The sequence below is a fragment of the Zonotrichia albicollis genome, chromosome 2, assembly GCF_047830755.1.
Source record: "Zonotrichia albicollis isolate bZonAlb1 chromosome 2, bZonAlb1.hap1, whole genome shotgun sequence".
Taxonomy (NCBI): Eukaryota; Metazoa; Chordata; class Aves; order Passeriformes; family Passerellidae; genus Zonotrichia; species Zonotrichia albicollis.
The window spans coordinates 29,470,872-29,491,024 of NC_133820.1; the positions used below are offsets into that span (position 1 = coordinate 29,470,872).

General features: G+C 35.8%; 1 protein-coding gene across 2 annotated transcripts in view; it reads right to left on the minus strand.

Moving 5' to 3' along the window:
* Nucleotides 1–2,237: 2,237 nt before the first annotated feature.
* The window catches only part of MOSPD2 (motile sperm domain containing 2), a 32,610-nt gene continuing 14,694 nt past the window's right edge, over nucleotides 2,238–20,153 (minus strand). For both annotated transcript variants that reach the window (XM_014270420.3, XM_005491781.4), the window contains exons 7-15: nucleotides 19,459–19,497; nucleotides 18,358–18,482; nucleotides 13,323–13,493; nucleotides 11,054–11,166; nucleotides 7,716–7,812; nucleotides 6,853–6,949; nucleotides 6,075–6,204; nucleotides 4,840–4,942; nucleotides 2,238–4,273 (exon numbers count right to left, since the gene is read on the minus strand). In XM_014270420.3, coding sequence (XP_014125895.2) covers nucleotides 4,127–4,273; nucleotides 4,840–4,942; nucleotides 6,075–6,204; nucleotides 6,853–6,949; nucleotides 7,716–7,812; nucleotides 11,054–11,166; nucleotides 13,323–13,493; nucleotides 18,358–18,482; nucleotides 19,459–19,497 — 1,022 coding nt within the window. In that variant the 3' untranslated portion in view covers nucleotides 2,238–4,126. The remainder of the gene's footprint in view (nucleotides 4,274–4,839; nucleotides 4,943–6,074; nucleotides 6,205–6,852; nucleotides 6,950–7,715; nucleotides 7,813–11,053; nucleotides 11,167–13,322; nucleotides 13,494–18,357; nucleotides 18,483–19,458; nucleotides 19,498–20,153) is intronic.

Sequence of the window (20,153 nt, forward strand, 5' to 3'; positions counted from 1 at the left end):
GCTATGGTGAAGACAACAATGGGCAACTGATAAACAGTTGGGTTTTTTTCCCCTTAAAGGGTTTTGAATAAAGACTCATTATTTACATCAGAAGGAATTGCCTAATGCAATCTAAACCCAACAAGTGCTATCAGCTGCAATCATACAGCAATAATTGAGCACACTGTGCTTCCTTCAGTGTTTAGCAAAACAGAAGTGACTTAGAACGTGACACACAGGCTGGTGCACCACTCCTGGGAATAAGAGAGCCAGGAGATGAGATACCTACCAGCAAAAAGTCTGTCCTGCTGCTTACTTTTTGCTCATATAACTTGGGAATTTCAGTGCCTCTGCTCAGAAGTAGCAAAGCAGTAATTGCTCAGATCTACCTGGAAGCTGCCTGTATCAGGCCCAGAAGAGGCCAGCTCGTGGAACTTCAGTCAGTTCTTCCACAAAAAAGGAAAACTCACCCCTGCCATACTCCAGAGAGATGGATTTGCTGTCCTTTATGTTTTGAGCCATGTCTCTGCATTCTATGTATATTGTATTACTGTGTGCAACCACTATAGAAGTGTCAAAAACAAGAACAGTGAGGTTCCAATTGAAAAGTGGCACTGAAACTATTGAGAAAACGGAAAGAGGGAGGCTGTTTCTCATCAGTTGCAGGAGGCACAGAGCCAGAAGCTGCTGATGCTGAAATGTGCCAAGGAAACAGGGATACTGAAAAGCCTAATTGGAATCATCACTTACCATCACATACCTGTGCTAGCACAAACATAATGGAAATGTAGCAACTGCACAACACCAGGCTGGTAATTCCTCTGTGAGCCATCTTCCAGGGAAAATAAGACATGCACTTCAGAAGCTGACTGAAATGTCTTATTTAGCCTCAGAAATGAGGACACAACCTGCTCTTCCTGGCTGATTAGAAGTGATTAGCTCTTGCTAAATCAATACACACACTGTCTATGTGCAGCCTGTGGCCCCTCATGTCTGGGCCACAACACCCCGGGGGCTGTAGCTGACCCAAACTGCTGAATTCTCTCAGCCACCTGTGATGGGCTTTGCAGAATGCTGTTACCCTGACTGAATGTTCACTTCCACAACAAAGCCACAGAGCATGAGTGAACTTACACTGAGCTTACCAACAGAACAGCATTTACATCCTCGTGCTGCCAGTGCAACACACAGGAACACCAAGACACTGCACAGACTTAAAATGTTCTCCCATAAAACCCCCTACAGTCAAAAAACCCCATATAAATTAACAGCCTCTGGAAACAGGGATGAACTGAGATTCTGAAGGCAAACAACACAGACAAATTATTCTCTCTCTCTCTCTCAAATTAGCAGGGAATCACTGATGAAATACAAAGATAATTTAAAATCCCTGCTCCTGCTGCCCCTCATTCCCATGTTGTTGTTGTTTTTTTTCTTTTACAAAATGTCTGATCTTTTATATAGGAAAGTAGAACAATGAAGCTCAGAAGAGGGTACAAAAATTCCTTGCTAGGAAAAAGAGTATGTATTCTTTTGGAGCAAATACTGCTAATTTTAGGATTACAATCTTTGTTGTCTCTTAATTGTCTGTAAAAGCCAAATTAACTACAAATCTACAATGAGGGAAAGGAAAACTAAATCTTACATCTTGACAGTTCATGTAATCAAATCCTATTTTAAGAATTGTCTAAGTTCTAAAATGCCCAGTTTTATAAACTGAGTTTCCCATAGTGTGAAAAAAAAATTGGTTTTGTTTCTTCTCTTGACCTTGGGTATTGAATCATGTGACTCTGTAACTTCAGGGTGTGTTAAGCACAAAACCTTCCACAGTGAGACCCCTTTCCAAGGGCTGTCAAACAAAATCTGAAACTACTAACAACTGAAATCCTTGAAAATACTGGAAAAATACTCTATGATGATAGATAGAATGATGTTCTCAAAGAAGAAAAATACAAATTGACTGTTGCCCATGTGAAGTCATGAACCCCTACAGTCACTTTGTGTGGACTTGCCTCCCTTGTGCCATGGTACCACTGACATGCCAGTACCATGTCCCTGTGATTGTCAGGCATTCTGTTTGAGAAGCCATTGTCACCTATTCCACATTTGTCTGACAGGCACCACCACAACTTCTGTTCCCAACAGACCATGGGTCATCACCCTATTCACCCCTCCCATATGAAGCATCTGCAGACTAACAAGAAAGCAAAAACATCAAGAGATGCAGCTATTTTTAAAAGACTGAACATTCAAGACTATGCATTTCCTCATATTTATTTTTAACTGTATTTTTCTAAAATATATTAAAATAGAAAAGATGTTCATCTGATTCATACAAAGAAAATACCAATAATAAAATAAGTAATAAAATACTGAAAATATATGAAAGCACCAAAACATTAAAATATTCATATTGGCAAAGACTCTAAGAATATATTTCTGGCAATTTTACAGTAAAGTGCTATTCAATCCACCCAAATTAAGGAATTGGCATTTTAATAGCATGGTTATTGTTATCTTAAGGTTACAAATTACTTTGTTACTTTTCTCACTAAGACAACAACCCATTTCATTGTAAGCAAAGCATTTGAGTTGCATGCACATAAAAAAGAACCCAAGTAACGGCTTCATTATAAGCAGTTAACAATATTAATTGTCAAGTTATTAGAAATACAAAATACTGAGAAACAAAATAGGCAGAAATGAGATTATTGAAAAATTAAGAAAAAGCAGATGTGGTAAACCATTGTATAAATTAAGAGAGGACAGAAGACTGTGCAACAAACACTTATGTAGCTTTGCTTTGTACATGGCATTTTTTTAGTAATCATACTGCTGGCTTTATTAGTTAATCTGTTTGTTATTTTAAACTGCCCTTTTCTATTTTCTAGAAATAATCCTACATCACCAACACACTGTAAGCAAAAAGAAGCAGAGTATGACCTTTATTTTTCCTTAACAATCACTTCTCATCTATTGAAGTCAGCAGACAAAACCAATAAATCTGTTACAAAGCCAATCTGTAGCAAAAATTAATTCAAGTAACATAATTCTATTAAATCTCCTAAGAGTGAAAATTTTAAAAATATGAAAGATACCATCAGTCTCCTTTTGAGTTTCCATCATTTTAATATACATATTTACAGCAATGAGTACAAAGAATCCTTGTTAGCAAAGTTCTTTCTAGCTTCATGCACCATTTTCACAACAATTTCTGTGAAATGGCAGATATAATACTTTTATGTTGCCTTCAAGTGTATTTAATCTTTCTGATTTGACTTGCTTTTTTCATAATTTCATATGTAATTTAACCATATTGCACTGCTCAGAGTAAGTTCTTGCACTGACTATTTAATAGCCTTTTAATGAACCAATAATAGGCCATCACAGTAAAGAAGTCAGCTTCCACACTCCTTCTGTAATTTGAACAGAAGTTCTTTCCAAAAAAAAAAAGAGAATAGGAATAGTGTCTTGTCTTGTGCGTATGTTTCTTTGTAAGAAATGTTTGCAATAACTTTTCATTTAGAAGAAGCACAAAAATAAGGAATTTAACCAATAAGAGCAATGAGCCTGAATTATCGAAATAATTACTAACAACAAATATCTTCCTTTATGTGTACATACATACACCGATTATATAAAAAAATCCACCTGTACTACATAATTGCTGTAAATTTTTCTGGATGAACAGATTAACCTTGGAATACACTAAGTTGACTGTTTGCATGTTCTACGGGAGTGATTCAGAATGTAAGAATGAATATGATGAAAAGAAATGAAATATTGTATTTAAAGTAGTTGAATAGAAGAAAAAAAAAAAGCACAACAGTCTTAAATAATGTTGTATTTGGTTTCCTCCTTCCATTCAGTAGTTTTTATTGAGTTGTACAATGAAAATAGGTCCTAACTTTAACATCTTCCTCATGCCCTATTGTAATTGTCAACTTAGACAATAATTTCAGTAATTTTGTTTGCTGGTCATTCATTTCTTCTATCTTTTTTTCCCCAGTAAACTGTTCCTTGTTCATTGCTGTAGGCTCACAAACCTCAATTTTGGCAGTTCCAGAATCCAAGTGCAGCACTGCAATCTTTTTGACTCCAAAGAGCCATGACAGGCAGCAGCACATCCAGGGCACAGCAATTCTTTTTAGCTTCTCTGGGCACACGCCAGGTAGAAACAGAAGGCAGCAACAGTAACTGATAGCAGTGATAAAACAACTGACAGCTGCTGGAACCAGAGGCAGCGATTCATCTGCTCCTCAAGTCTTTTATTAATCTGCAGTAAATGAGTTAGCTGAAAATAGAACAGTTTCATTAAGTCAGAATTACTGCACTTGAAAGCACTTGGCAATTTTGAGCTATTCTGGCAATAAGGAAAAAAAAAAGAAAAAGAAGAAAAAGAAGAAAAAGAAGAAAAAGAGGAAGAGAAGAAAAGAAAAGCAAAAGAAGCCTTCTCTCAGTGGTCTCCCAGCAATACCTTTTCTATCACTATACACTTCAAGAATCTCTCCCACTTAAGGAGTTTCAAATCTGAAGTTACAGATAAACAATAAGGCCTGCATCAAGCAGGTGACATCTTTACACTCAGAAGCAAAAGATATTACTGGTGCTCATTGATATGCCAGATCTGTATATACAAAAGAATAATGAGCAAACTGCATTGAAAGTTTAATGATTATTAAATCATTATCATTAAACAAAATAATTAAATCTCTATAACTGATGTAGTTACCTTCAATTGATGAGACATTCAAATAGTATAATTCACAAAATACCAAAAAGGGTCAGTAAAAAATCTTTTAATCTCTACCATATTCTATAATTTTGCTGAATATTCAGCAGAAAGGAATATGCTATTACCTGTATATGTAAATCTTCATTAGTTTTTGCTGGAATATTAAATGCATTGTCTTTTAATGTCAGAGAAGAGGGCTTACTACTTTCTATGACATGACACCTGAGCCTGTAAAAAGAAAACAAGAACACACACCAAAAATCACAAATTTAATGCAACACTGTATAATTAGGAGTAAACAATCCATCTTAAGAGGATAAAGTCCCTGCACTTTTAAATTTAAGAGACAATAATTATAATTACACCACATTTAGTCTAGGTTTACAAAAAAATAAAGGTCAGGTTTGTATTTGTGAGTAACTAATGTACACAGCACACTTGTAATCAAATAACTTCTCTCTATTGTTTCAGGGTCTGTCTTTAAAAAAACCCAAATAAATTGCACCACTTATGCAAGGAAGCTCAAGGTCACTCACATGATGTAGATTTTAATCAAAAGGGAAGTAAGGGATAAGCCCTTGAAGCAAACACAGAACAAGATTTAAGCATCAAGACTCACAAAATACTTTTTCCACAGTAGTTTTGGCCATGAGGAGGTAAAGACAGCTCAAATAAAACCAGCCCCACAAACCCACAGAAAAACCCCAGGAATAATCTATGGCAAAAAACCAGTCAAATCTGCAGGGAACTTTTCCTAGACATGTTCAGTGATACCACCCAATGTGACTGGATGAGAGAGAAGAGCAACAGGTGCATTTTAAAAAGTCTATGGGGAAATGTATTTTTCCAGCAATTTTTCTAGATTACTTTTTTCAACACCAAATATCAAAATACACATATGAACATGTGATAGGTTTCACAGAAATTTTCTTCAAAATTCTAATTTTCCCTAGTAGAAAAGGAACATTTTTAATATTGACCAGAAAATAGTTTTGCATTTATATGTCTGCTTTCCTTGTCTGCTTCCTTTCAGAAAACTCAAACAACATATTCTTATTAAAAAACCTATTGTTCATATGTATTGTCACATGCATTCATATTTTTTCCACTTAACTCTTAATCAGCATGAGAATAGCAAGAAAAAAAGAAGGGCACATCCAGAATACCATTTTATACATGAAACCCACATCTAATCAGTTAAAACAGAGCAGAAATCTCAACAATATATTTTGTTCAGTAACCACACAAGTGAATTTGTAGAGTTCTTCATTGATTATGATTACACAAGTGCTATAAATCAGCTAAATAATAAAAGCTTAAAAACCCCTAAACCCCTGTTGCCATAAAACCATACACTTACCTATGTTCCATGACTTTGGTCCTAGGGACTTCTTTCCAAAACTGAGTCAGTTCTGGCACACCTGCTCCAGAAGACTGGTCCATTTCTGCTGCCATTATAAGGAAACGATCCTGCAAAGAAGCTGCAAAACCTGCCCTCAAGGAAGACAAAAAAAAAAAAAAGTGCAACAGTGTACTTAGATAAAACAACAATATTGCAAGGAGGATAGAAGTATTTTGCACAAAAGTGCCATAAAATAAGAACTTGCTTATTGCAGGACACCAGACACTGACTTGCTAGAAATAAAAACGAGGAAATAATTTTCTGAAGCCCAATAATTCTAATTGCAGTTTTCCCAAAAATATATATGTTCATTTTAACAGAACTAGTTTAATCTTAATAGCTCAAAGACAACCCAAAGTTTTGTAAAGAACATATTCTCCAGCAAATTCACCTGTCTTTGCAACAGTTTAGGAAACTGATTTACTGTAGATAAACTCCCACTGTAATAATGAACCAGGGAGACAAGGGCCGCTCAGACTTTTTGTTTTTTAAGACAAGAAACAAAATGGGTTGCAGACAACAGCTGCTTATGCCTGAGTGGAGAAGTAAATCAATACAGGCAGTTACTCAAATCCTTTCTGACATCCATGTTTTTCTAACAAATGGTACCATTTTCATACAAGAGTCAAGTAGACATGGGCATCAGTCAGTCCCACACACAACCATCAGTGTCTAGAGCATGTCTAATGCTACTTGCCCAGATTTCTTACAACCTCTATTTTACACTTTTACTTACCACCATGAAGAGAAACTATTATATCTAATGATGTGCCAGGTTCACAGCTGCTGTTACTGGGTTTAACCCTGTATTTTTCTGGTGCAGTTGTTCTCACCTATTAACAAGAATAATGAAGGATACAGTAAGTGCATGCAGAAACCACAATTGCTTCATAACTTCTCTCATTCTGTAATAACTAAATCCCTGAAAGCTTGACTATTAGGACAAATCTCTAAAATACATAATTTTGTAGGCATAATAGGACTCTTGCATATTCCTTTTTCCTCCCTGACAATTGCGTTTATCCTTTGTTTTCTTGCATTTCCTATTTTTCTTTTGCATACATATTTTAAACCAGCCAAGAACATATTATAATAAATATGAAAATATGAAAACTTTAAGTTATTTTAATGTGCAGAGAATGCAAACAATGAGAAAAAAATCCACAAAGATGCAAGTAAACTCTACCTTTCTGAAGCAAATATAACTACTAATTCCTTTGATGGCGACATTTGCAGATGGATCTGCATAATTTTGGAGTATTACTAACTTGTTTCCAGCCAGTATTTTAAAAGAAAAATTCTAAAAAGATGCCTTCTCAATGCTCAAGCCTTTCTTTTTCAAAAAGTATTACTCTCACTATAAAAAAAACCCATTACTTTAGCTCTTTTTAAGTCAGTGCTCCAAAGATTGGTAATACTAATTACCCCCTTTGAGGTGGTACACTGTAGGCATAAATTCAGCCAGAAGATCTTTGATCTGCCTCAAACATCACTACACAATAAAAAATTTTGTCTGTAAAATGGATTTCATAGTATTCTTCCTCCTTACAGAAAACAAGTTACACATTTAGTAAACCAGACTACACATAAAATACTTACTTTAAAAGCCACTACATTTTTAGTGACGTTTGTGAGAACTATCAAACATTTTTTCTCTCCAGTTTCTTTGGATCCAAAAAACAGTTCTTCTGCTGGGCTAATAGGAAATTTAAAAAGAATTAGTTTCTTCAGATTATCTTTACAATAGATCATAGAAAAAACTCGACCACACCTCCAGGAAAACAAAATACTTTCTACCCTGCAGCTACAGTCAGCATAAACAGATTTTCATCAAAAAAAGCTATGAAAACAAAAAGCAGAAATTTTATAGCGAAGCTCAGGGTTGACTCATGGCAAGTGGAACTGGCTGCCTCACCTGATAACTGCCCTTGACTTCTGCCATCTGTAACAGCCAACAGATACTCAGAGGCAGCTACTGCACCTTTGGGCAGTGTGGTAAGGGAAAGCATTGCTGACTTTAATTAATGCTCATGTTAAGGAGTATAAGGTGTCACAGACAGGGAGGAATTTCAACCTCAAATATCCATCCTTGTCATGGATATAGTGCACACATAAAGAAGGCAGATATCCACAACTGGCAATCATTTCAACCACGACAGCTGAATCCACTTGTACTTATGAGTCAGTCTTCACATACTTGTGGTACCACATGCATAAATAAAGTTATTGCTTGTTTTTAATATTCTTGTGCAATTAAGAGAGTCATGCATGAGATATTTTCAACCACATCAAACTAACACAACTCAATTTGGATAAGCATTCAAATGAACACCAGTAGGTAAAAGGTAGGGCATGCTCATATAATTGTTGAAAGGAAACTTGAGTAGCAAGTGAAGAACTTTCATTATGTCACATGAGGAACACGCAAAGAACTGCCATTCTACTCCGTACTAATGAACTGCATATCCTTTTTCAAAACACGCGATTTTTTTCCCACATCCTCTTTTTGGAATGCCAATTTCATGTTAGTTTGACCTCCTCCCTCCCTTTCCTTTTATGGTACCAATCCTTTTTCTCCTACTTCACCCAGGGTCTGAGCAGAGCAGAAAAGCCCTCAGTGCTGTAGGGCGAGTGTGAACGCCCATGCTGGAAGTGGGTTCTGGGGGTGACTGTGATGCTGGGGTGCTGATGTCTTACAGGGCATTAGTCAGCCCATATGACAAGGCTACTTCTTTTGTGGTGGGGATAAGGAAGCGTGCCAAATAAGGCAGAAACCAGAAAAGGGATGGGTTTAAAACCACTTCATAGGGTAATTCCCTCCTCCTCTCAGTGTTCTTTCATTTCCAAATTGTCAACTTAAGTAACCAGTGCTAGGAAAGGGTTGAAGCTACAACATAGTTTAGCTGTCTTAGTACAGTACTACTGCAGCTGTGTGTAACAGCAATTGCAAGATGGACCATAAATGAAACAAGATAATAATCAGCCTCAAAATAAGCCACAAACATGATTAAGGGAAGGAATATTCTGCCAGAGCCTGATCTTTCTTGTTCTACCAATTATGGTCATAGGGAGAAAAAAAAAAAGCTTGGGACCACAGCTCTATGGCTCTTGTCAGTGAGATCAACTTCCACAGCATTGAGGATAGGTGGCATGTAGCTATTAGGAGGGTGGATTGTTTAAACAAACACCCAAGCTTTTTAACTTTCACAGATGCAGGAATTTCCTTAATCTGATGTGTGTGACATAACCAGCTTGTACTAGAAATTCTTGTACCACAACACACCACGAGTTACTCCTCCACCAGACAGTACAAGGAAGCTGCTGCTTTTTGTTCTGCCCAAACAAATTCATTTATTGAGGAGGAAAGTCAGAGGCAGCCTTTCATTGTAAGGTATACAAGGCAAACACAATTGTGGTCTCAATGAGGGAGACAGCTGACTCATAAGCATGACTAAAAATACAAGAAACAAAAGAGCACGAGGACACAGCTCTGGCCCATGATTTTCTGGTGCCAGAGCTGCAGTGCCTCAGCTGTGTGCTCAGGCTCCAGGCTGCTCCCTTCACAGGGCAAGGCTGGGAGATGAGCAAGAGTGCAAGTCAATCAGGGTGGCAGAGTTTATGGTCTGTGGTAGGTGCCTACAACTGGTTATAAATGGCACTGTATATTATTGGTTCCATCACTTCAGTAAAATGGGCAGAGCAACAGCTGCACTCAGGATTTTACTTTAAAAACAAAACAAACAGCAAGAACAATGGAGACAACAGTATTTTATTTTCCACAACAGCAAGACTACAAGTATTAACGCCTCTATACTTGACTAACTTTACTTCTCCATGTGTTGCAGTCCATTTAAGTTACTTCTATTCAATGACAGGTTGAAGTATTTTAAGAGGAAAAAAAGGAAGTTTCTGGGGGTGTTTCTACTTGTTTGGATTTTTTTTCTTGTCTGCTTATGATTTGCGCTCCTTTCTTTTTTAATTAAAAAGTGGTTGGAATAACACATCTAGCATTTGTGATTGTCACAGAAAGTGTTCAACATTCTTTTATAATCACAATTCTGCAGTTTATGCCTTTGTCTTGCTATACAAGGAACTAAGGCTATACAGAGGAGGTTCTTCATTTCAAATTTCAATTTACACATATAAAATATATTTATGCTAATGAGCATGTCATTATTAAAATTCATTCCAAAACTAATTCATTATAGCACTTAAAAAGTTAGCTAAGAAATTACCTAAAAATTAGATATTTTCTTCATTCATCTAATAGCAAACTGAAAGTGAAAATAAAAGTTAACATCTAAATCAAATTCTAAACAAGCATCTTAACCTACAAGGCAGTGAAAAGAAAAAGTGATATTGGCCAATTGATTTCTTTATTTTAGTTTAGTGACAAAAATAATTGCAAGACTGATGACAAAATCTTCTGGGTAGATATGTCATTATAGAGCCCTTTCCATACAAAATAGATTGGATCCATTAATCAAGTTTAACTGATGGAAACTATTACTGTAGACATTTATACCATCAAAAGCCAAAAGAATTCCAGCAAGATTTGAGAGTAAAAACTGTCTTGAAAAACATTGGTTTTCTTGAGCCAATGAAATCAAACCATGTCAAACCAGTCCTCTCATTACAGATAAGGACTTAACTTAGTAGATGGTTTCCCAATATAAACAAAACACTTGTACAATTCTATGGAATATACACCTATTTGTACAAAAAGTATACCAATCTTTAGTGACATCAGAAGATTCACTGAAAACTTGCAAAACCAGAAAAACTCTTTGAGCTTTGTAAAAATCCATCCTAAAAAGATGTTTATAATTTGTTTTCCTCTAATAGTCTGTAAAAACTTTATTTTGAAAACCAACTAGTTCAGTACTCAAGTCTCCAAGGCACATCGTAAAAAGAAAATTTAAGAAAATTACTATTACCTGATATGTAATAAAGGTCCTTTAAAAGTAGTTAATGCTTTCTTTGCATTTTTTTGTTTGACCTCTGTTTTGTCAGTTTCCTCTGATTTGGAAATTTGTTCTATAGAATTCATCTGAGTAAAAATGATAGTTATAATGATTAACCAGAAACCTGGATTACATGTCACAGAATCATGCAGTTATTTCACAGAATACGATGAGGCTTATTTCAACAGTTTACATATTACAGAACAAGCTTTATATATATTCATTCTCTGAAGGTGCTTGAAGTCCACTGAATAAAATTATTTACTATAGAAATTACATAACACATTAAATGTGCATGAAACAAAAATTCTGCTTTGGATTTTTTTTTCCAGGTATTTTCCTGCTGGTCAAGTCTGTTTTTGAAAACTCCAGACACACTAAATTATAGCACATCAAAGATTATAAAGCAAATTAAAATTAAAACATTACAATCACTGTACCACTGTAACAGAAAACACAGCACCAATTCCACATTTCATTGCATTGCAGGGTAGCTAAACATATCTTCATTGCTCTTAGATGAAACTCTGAAGTATTGCAGAACATAAAAGAAATAATGCTGATTGAATTGGTGCTTTCAAAACTGCAGGTACATCTTAGGTTCTGAGGGTTTTCTTCCATAACATTAGGAAAACACATGCAAAACAGGGCAGGTGCTGGGGGGGGGGTACAGAAGACTGAAAGAATTATTGACATCATTATTCCAAATCAGCTGACTGAAGAATTTGCTTAGTCTCCTTTTTTATTCCACTCTTAATACAGAGAAAAGACATGAAGAGAACTCAGTTCATGCAAGTTTGAAGTATGGGAATGAAAGGAATAAAACACTTTATATGAAATAGGCTGTATAAAAAGATCCCACATGGGAACTTTTTAAATAATTATATAAAAGTGGTAGAAAAAGGTTAGTGTGTAAATACACTGCACCAGTTATATGTTAGGCTTTGTTTGACAAAACTACCAGAAAAAATATTACTGTAGATTACAAAAGTGGAAGCACCTACAGGACAGGCACTTACTAACCAAGTTTATCCCTCATGTTTCCCTGTACTAAAAAGACTGAGTAGCACCTTGGTTACACTGAATAAAAGTAAAAACAATTATATGCTTTATGGTATTTCAAGAATAAAAAAAGTAAAAAACCTAAAATACCTTAAGTAGAAAGCTAAGTCACCCAAGCAAATTAAAACCCAGCAAACACTGAGAGGCTTATTAAGCACCAAAGGCAACTCACACACAGAGCAGAAATTCTCCATGTTTCTGTATGTGAGAATCATAGCTTCTAAAATGTGCCCCAAGGAAAACAGGCTAGTGAGTCTAACCATGGTTATGTAATGCTTCCTTTTGACCTTAAGGTCAGTGAAATTATCCTTTTTTTTTTAAAGCTGGCCAAGTTGCAAATAGCAACTGGACTACATAGTGAGCTGCTCATTTCAAATTATTCTGATGAACCTGTAACAGTAAATGAAACTGTATTCTACTCCACTAAACAGAAGTTTTGCAAGTAACATTCTAAATTATGGTAACAAAGTAGTACCATGTTAATTATGGTAACAAAGTAGTGAATTTCAATTTTTTTTCTACTATTTTCAAGAGCAATATACCCAGTTAATATTACTGCATATTCCTAAATATCTCTTCATATGAACTTGTGCAAAACAATGCCTTTATTTCTGGATAAACAACACTGCAGGAAGACTATGTTGCAAAACATGATTGATGGAGTAGGAATACAATTTCTCCTGAGAATAAATGAAAACATTTTATGTTGAGATTTTATCAATAATTTAAGAAAACAAAGTAACATCCAATAGTGCATAAATATTTAACAACATTTTTTCACGTACATACTGATTTAAACATCAGAGAAAACTAGATCTATTTCAAAATGATCACCACTAAATATACCAAGATTAAAAAGAAACCTACTAGAAAGACAACCTTTAAAAACAAAACAAAAAGGAAACTTTTTCCTTTTGCTCTACAATTCACTATATTCCAAGAGACAGACTAAATACTTAGTGCACATTTTATGCATTCTGAAGCGTGAAACTTAACAAACCAAGAGTCAAGGGTGAAACTGTAATTATAATTTTTCAGTTTTCCTGTGTTCTTTTGCTAAATTAGAAGACAGAAAAACTGTTAAAAACATACAACACAAAGACAAATAACCAATACTATACTCCTCTTGTCCCACTTTGTAACCATCTAGCTAGTCTTGCCTAAATCTTCACTTAGATACCTTTTTCTGATTAAGGTTTTGTGCTTCATTCAGCTCCCCAGTCTCCTTGGTGTCTGCATCTATCTCTTCTTTACTTTCATGCTCATCTTCACTTGTAATGGGCCCATTTTCACATAAAGGAGTTTGAAAATCATCATCAACCAAAGGAGGATAACTGTACTTGAAAGAATCCTGAAAGATAAGGATTTATAAAAGATGAGTTATTCAAAAGGATTAGAAGTGCCTTCTCAAGGGTTTTCTAAATGGAAATAGTGTCTTTGTTTCTTGTTTCACATTACTTTTATGTTTCATTTATTCACTTCAAGTTGCACCCCTGCAGAAAGCTGACACCAAGAATTTCTATTTTATCATCTATAGACAAATAAATACAGTCATCCAACAAAACCAGTAAACTGTAACTTGAATTTACATTCACAGCAGAACTACAGAAGCTGGTCTATCAAGGATCAGCACTCAGTCTAATTGCTGAAGTTCTCGCCTTAGTTCTCAAAAATGTGGTTTAAAACTTATGACAGCTATTTCTGAAAATATTTCAAAAGTGGTAAAAAACATCAGTAGTTCCTTGCATGTTAGTTTCACAATGGTCACTTTAAAAAAAGGAAATAAAGCCCAAAACCATAAAACAACCCCAAATAATCCCTTAAACTTAACAGAATATGTGTGTATAAACCTTCAGCATATTCTGCAATTCAGACCTCTAGTCTTTGGAATGCCAAATCGATTTAAAGACCACATTTAAGCCATCTGAGTAATACAGCAGCAGAATACTTAAGTTCTCAATGACTCTACAATAAAGGTACCTTTTCCATCGGAAGATCAGTAAAAAACAATTATTGCTAACTGGAAATTTTCTTAACATTCTCTAAATTGTTTTACTACATTTAATGTTAGAGGCAGTGTTTGAACAGGGATCTCTGTTCCTACTGTATTTTCAAGCAGTTTTAATCATCAAGTAAACTGATCTATTCTGTCAGCTTTTCCAGTGGAGAAAAATATCATAGCTTTGACTCCTGTGAGGCAGAATGGAGCAATGGCCCTGCTTCACAAATATACTTCCTGCTCATCTATAATCAAGGTCTAAATCTCATCTACTCCTTTGTAGCAAGAGGCAAAGACCTCTAGGTGAATGAAACAGGTATTCACTGGCACAAACAATATCCTATTAAGGACCAGAAGGACAAGTTTTAGGTATCAGCTACAGACTAAATCACTATTAAAAGAAGACTCCAGTCCACAAGAAATCTTACAGCAGTCTTACAGAATACTGACATCCCACATTTGACAGAAACATCCAGCTTTCTCTTACCCAAACCACCAAAGCCTTGTCATTCCCTCCCAGCATAGGATGTAGGGCATGTAAAAAAGTGAACTTAATAGATGGAAATTAATTTTGCTGCACACTTTACTTGGCTTTGGTAATCCATGCAGGTTGATAGCTTCAAGAGCTGAGTTGTCTCACTGATGAGATTCTGTTCCAAGTCCCACACTTCCTAGTCACAGTGCCTAAGTTTCAGTGGCATGGGCATATCTGCTAACAGGGTGAAAACCTCAGCCAGGTAAACAAGATGTTTATTCAATGCCTGGTACATCCATTCTATAAACTTCTGGCTTTTTTATAGCAGATAATGCATGCTAAAATTTTTGGCAATTTTTGTAGAGATGCCTTAATCATAGTAGTGATATATTCTAAGATTACAAGCACACAGTGGCCATGAAGTCATATGCAAGCTTAGGCATGTCTTAACTTCAGGCCACTGACCTATATAAGGGAATTCCAAGAAAACCTGTGGGCTATCAATTTAGAAACCTAGGTGAAGAGCACAGCAGTTGCACACATTGTTCAATATTGGCACCAGTAGAGAAAAATCTCAATCAATTCATCCTTGTTAAATCCATTTTCTGTCAGAGAAAGACTGGGCAAAACAACAAATCAAAACCCTACTGTGTGTCCATGTCTTGTATCAAAGTGTACACAATATGTACTTGAGTCTTGCAGAAAATATTACTGAAGAGACAAATCTCTCTTCGCAGACAGAAATGTGTATGCCTTAAGAACTGGATAGTTCCAACAGCTAGAAATGGCAGAATGTGTGATACAATAGATAGGAAAGCCAGAAAACACCGAGTTAGGATACATTTATTACTAAATGAAAAATATTACCAAGTGGCTCTTGAGCACCTAACCCTAATTTTCCAGGCTGGCTTGCTCCTAGATCTGCCCTGGGCATTTTGACAAGCTCTACCAAAATAAAACTGCTATAAAGCAAATGACCTCTGTGCACTATGGACAAGAACAACTCAAAGCCACATATGTGATGTGTAGCATGTATGGATTAGCAATATGGTAACAGCCACAGCCAACAGACTGATGAGGATTTGAATGGAACTTAGACCCAATTCATATTCCCAAGTCTTGCAAAACCCAAGTTTCTATTTTACATAATTAGTTTTAATGCTTCTGGTACTCTGAAGACACCTTTGCCCACTAGTTGTCTAAAATAAAGTATGTAATATTCCTCTTTCACAGTCAATCAAAGGATTTTAAAGCTATGGAAAGTTTCTGATTCATCTTTTGAGTGACCCTGAGACAGACTTAAAATATGCTTAAAGATAACGTCATTGAGACATTGAAGTTGGAGGCTTCCAGAGACAAAGAACAGTTCCCTTAGTTAAGCAAAGTAATCACTGACACCAGGTCAGTGATTGAACACTATTAATTCTACAGATTTTTTTTTTTGTTACTTCCAGAACTAGTCTAACAGTCTTTGATATACAAAGAACGTAAGTGCAGTGGAATCTAGTTATGTCCCCAAATTAACCTGCCAAATGATCTGCTCCACTGGCAGGACTTGGCTCTTAAAATTGGATCCTGGTAGGGGACACAGCAAAGGATACAGATATGCTGTGCTCTTCACTGGCATTAGGCTCGTGGAGAATATGAAGATCTGTAACTAAAAGTGCGGAAATCAAAGATGACAGAGAGGAAATCAGAAGGAGGCAAAAAACCCCAAACTGCCTCACAAACAAAACCAAACACTTGTGAGAAAAACGGAAGGAATCAATTTGTGCAAGTCAGATACTGCATTTTAAAAAGCCAGGCTTGACAATACTAATAATGGTGAATTGTACTCCAGCTAGCTGCCTCAAGAGACGCCAAGGTTAATCACATCAAGAAAAGTTAAATTCTGAGAAAGGGCATTAAGTTGTCTGTTGTCTGGTCAATGAAAAACTCTCTGCTATCAGAGATGCAAAGATCCTGCTTTACTGTATACACTGAAAAAATCTTGGGAAGAAAGATTCAGAGCACAATTTTGGAGTCTCAGTATTTGCTAACAATTCTTCTAAATTCTGACAGTTCTGAGGTTAACAGCTCAAAACACCCACCAAGTGAAACTCAGTAGTTAGACAAAAAATATGCTGGTTCAGAATACAGGGCTCTTAATATGCAGAGATAAAACTGTTTTGCTGAAATTGTTAAAACCCCTGGAGTTCTTGTCAGACAAGTTTACTACTATTCTACTACTTTATTTCTGCCACTGCAACTTTTACCCCAGGCAGATGATGTGGATAAGCTGCCTCAATGATTCTGAAACTTGTTAATGCTCTCAGATGGGCAACATGGAGCCAACTTGATCAACAATCACTAATCAGCAATCAGACCTTCAGGCCCAAGGCAGGAGTACAAATAACTGTGTGTTCCATCAGATGCTTCAGGAGGGTATTTAGCAAAACCACAAGTTTTTTCTTTAACGACATAATGAACTACTAGGTAAGATGGTCTAAAAAGCAGATGGGAGATACTCAGCTTTAATGAGGAAAATAACTTGCCCCTCTATTGCAACAATAGGACAATACCACAGGAGGCAGGCCCAGAACCAGTGCTAAACAACATTTAATTCCTTACTGAAACCACTTCAGACATCATCAGCCCTTCCCTCAATGCCCATTCCTGCTGTGCAGTAATTTCCACTTCTTCCATATGAGGAAGTTCCTATGTGAGACTGGGAGCTGGGGCAGCAATTTTCCACGGAGAAAAAGGGTATCTTTTCTTCAAGAGCCACATGCACTTTTTAAAGGCTTCTAATCTCAGTCAAATGAAAATCAAAGTAACAGTCTTTTATGTTCCCCAAACAAGTTTCTTATGTTCTGGCCACAATAGCACTGCCCTGAATTCATATACAAAGGAACATGGCCTCCCCTACTATTGCTGAAACACAACCCTCCTTTTCTCCATATTGTTGCTGCCATAATGCCAGAAGTACTTCAGAAAAGGTGGAAAAAGAACCATGAAAAGTAACTCTCCTGCAGTGGGCTTATTCTTTTACCATAAATGGCCTATTAATATTTTAAAGCATAATTTTTCTGCTAATTCATTTTAAAGGTTATGCAATACTGATCCACTAGCCTAGTGAAAAGTAAAACCTGTTGTGCAAGATGCTTGTGCTGTTGCACTCATTAGATTGCACTAGAACTGGATTCTGGTTCTGTTAAACTGATGCTGCTGTTAAACTGGAGCTCTACTGTACTCTTTGAAAAGAAACTTCTACAGCCATGTCTGAAAATGCAGCCCTAGAGACAGCAAAGGAAAAATAGCTACAATATAAGTGTCTTTAATGAATCATAGCTCTGGAGCAGGGCTAGAACTCTCAGAGGACAATGAAACCTACTTTCTGTTCATAGAATTTGTTTCATAAACATACACCATCTCTAATTCACCAGGGAGCAAAAAAAGTACAAGTGACAATGACACTTAGATAATTTTTCTTGAAAGCCTGAAAAACTCAGTGGTTTTCAGTGACTTATAAGGGGATGAATAATTCAGAAAAAATAGTAACAGTAGTTAAGGATATACTTAAGAATGTAGATATCAAATTCTCATTAAGTTCACCTATTTTACATTATTGTGATTTTGAAATTATCACTGGCAAAACAGTTTAAAGAAATCTCTCATCTGTGAAGAGCTGACCCTCAACCTCACATATGGAATATAGGTGTCTCAGACTATCACAACAGAAACATGACATTTCATACTTACAGTTCCACCCATGTGAGGTGGCAGATACTCTGCACTGATGTATTCCTGCACATCATTCTTGTTTGTGAACTTCAACATGCTTATTGCTTCTGGGCCAAGCCAACCCTTCACGATTTTAAAAGCGGCTTTGAAAAACAAAACACCAAACAAAAAAAAAGATATGCATGAGTTAACAGGAAAGCAGTTTTGTTATTTTGTTTTTGTAGGTTTTTTTCAGTGTATTGGTAGACCTTACATAACACAAGTGAGTTACATCCCTCAAAATATTGCAGAACCTGTTCTTAAAGCAGGTTATTATCAATTATAATTGGAATGAGCAATGCAAGGGGAAAAAGGTATCATTTACAGAGAAATGGAAGGAGTATCTTTGATTGAATAACTGACAACTCTGCTGTTTTAGAATTTGGCCCTTGAAGTACTGAGCAGGTAAAACCAATTGTGTTTCCAAATCTGAGTGAGGGAGGTTGGGAAAGATGCATACACTCTCCCTTGCAGAAATGTTTGGCTCATTTAAAGGATATTTGTTTAAATTAATGAAGCATTTACAAGGACCATTATTAATTCAGTGACAGTAAAACATGAATATGCAGGAAAATATAAAACCAATACAAAAATATGCATTCATATGGCAACAACAGAGAAATAGTGTTTTATCCTGTACATTATAGCTACAACTAATTATTAAAGTATCCAAATCAGAACAAATGTAACCACATCTGTACCCAATCTCAACCATCTATACTAAACTGTATATTCTAGTTTTGAGCTGGCTATAAGTCACAATCACTGCTAATGACAGGACTGCTGAAAGGATTCTAGTTAGCAGCATTCAAGGAATAGATTATTTATCAAGATCTCCTAGCCTTTGAAAACAACAGGATGAATACAGACTTCATGTAAAGTATGATCCAAGATACAACGACAGAAAGAAAAATAGAAAGAATGCAACCTTTAAACTGACAGATTTAAAGATGCATGTTTAACAAACTCCATTATTCATCTGCATCTACACAGAGTAGAACAATGTTTCTTATTTATGCTGCTAAATTTTAAAAGTTATCACAATCCAAACATAAAAAACCAACAAAAAACCCAGCTTACCATTCATTATCCATGGCATTTCAAATATTACTATCTTTGCTGAAAAGAAAAAAAAAAATCTGAATACCAAGTGCTAGGTATTTCTCTATTTAAGAGCAAGTTCAACAATAACATTCATGTAAAGAGTAAACATTCACTTTTACAAACCTCTATGTTCACCTCCCTGTAAAGGCAATTTTGTACAAATTAATCGCTATTTAGAAACATTAGCTGTTTGCTTGGAAAAAGGTAATAAAATCCCAAGCAATACATTGGTTATGTACTCCCTGGGATATTACTTTGTGATATTTTGTTATCACACACAAGGCAAAGACAAGCTCTCAACCTGACCTAGAAAGCCAGCTACTGAAAAGAAGAAAGTTTAACAAGTATATTCAGCCCCCCTTACTTCACAAAGAAAAAAATAAGTCTTTATATCTATTTTCTCCAAATATTCTTTATTTAACCATAGAGGTTAGAAAACAATTAAGTGTCCCAATTTTTTTCCTCTGGAATGTCAAAAGCAATGCTGCACTTGCCTTTAAGTTTGATATTTGATCAAAGCTTTGAACTTTGATCAGCAAGCCAAAATTTAATATTCAGAGTTTAAGCAGTTGCTGTATGGAAGTTCAACATTCACAGCCATTTTCACCTAAAATTTACAACATATTTAAGATGAACTAGCATAAACTATGCAGTGTTTGCCTATGCATCAA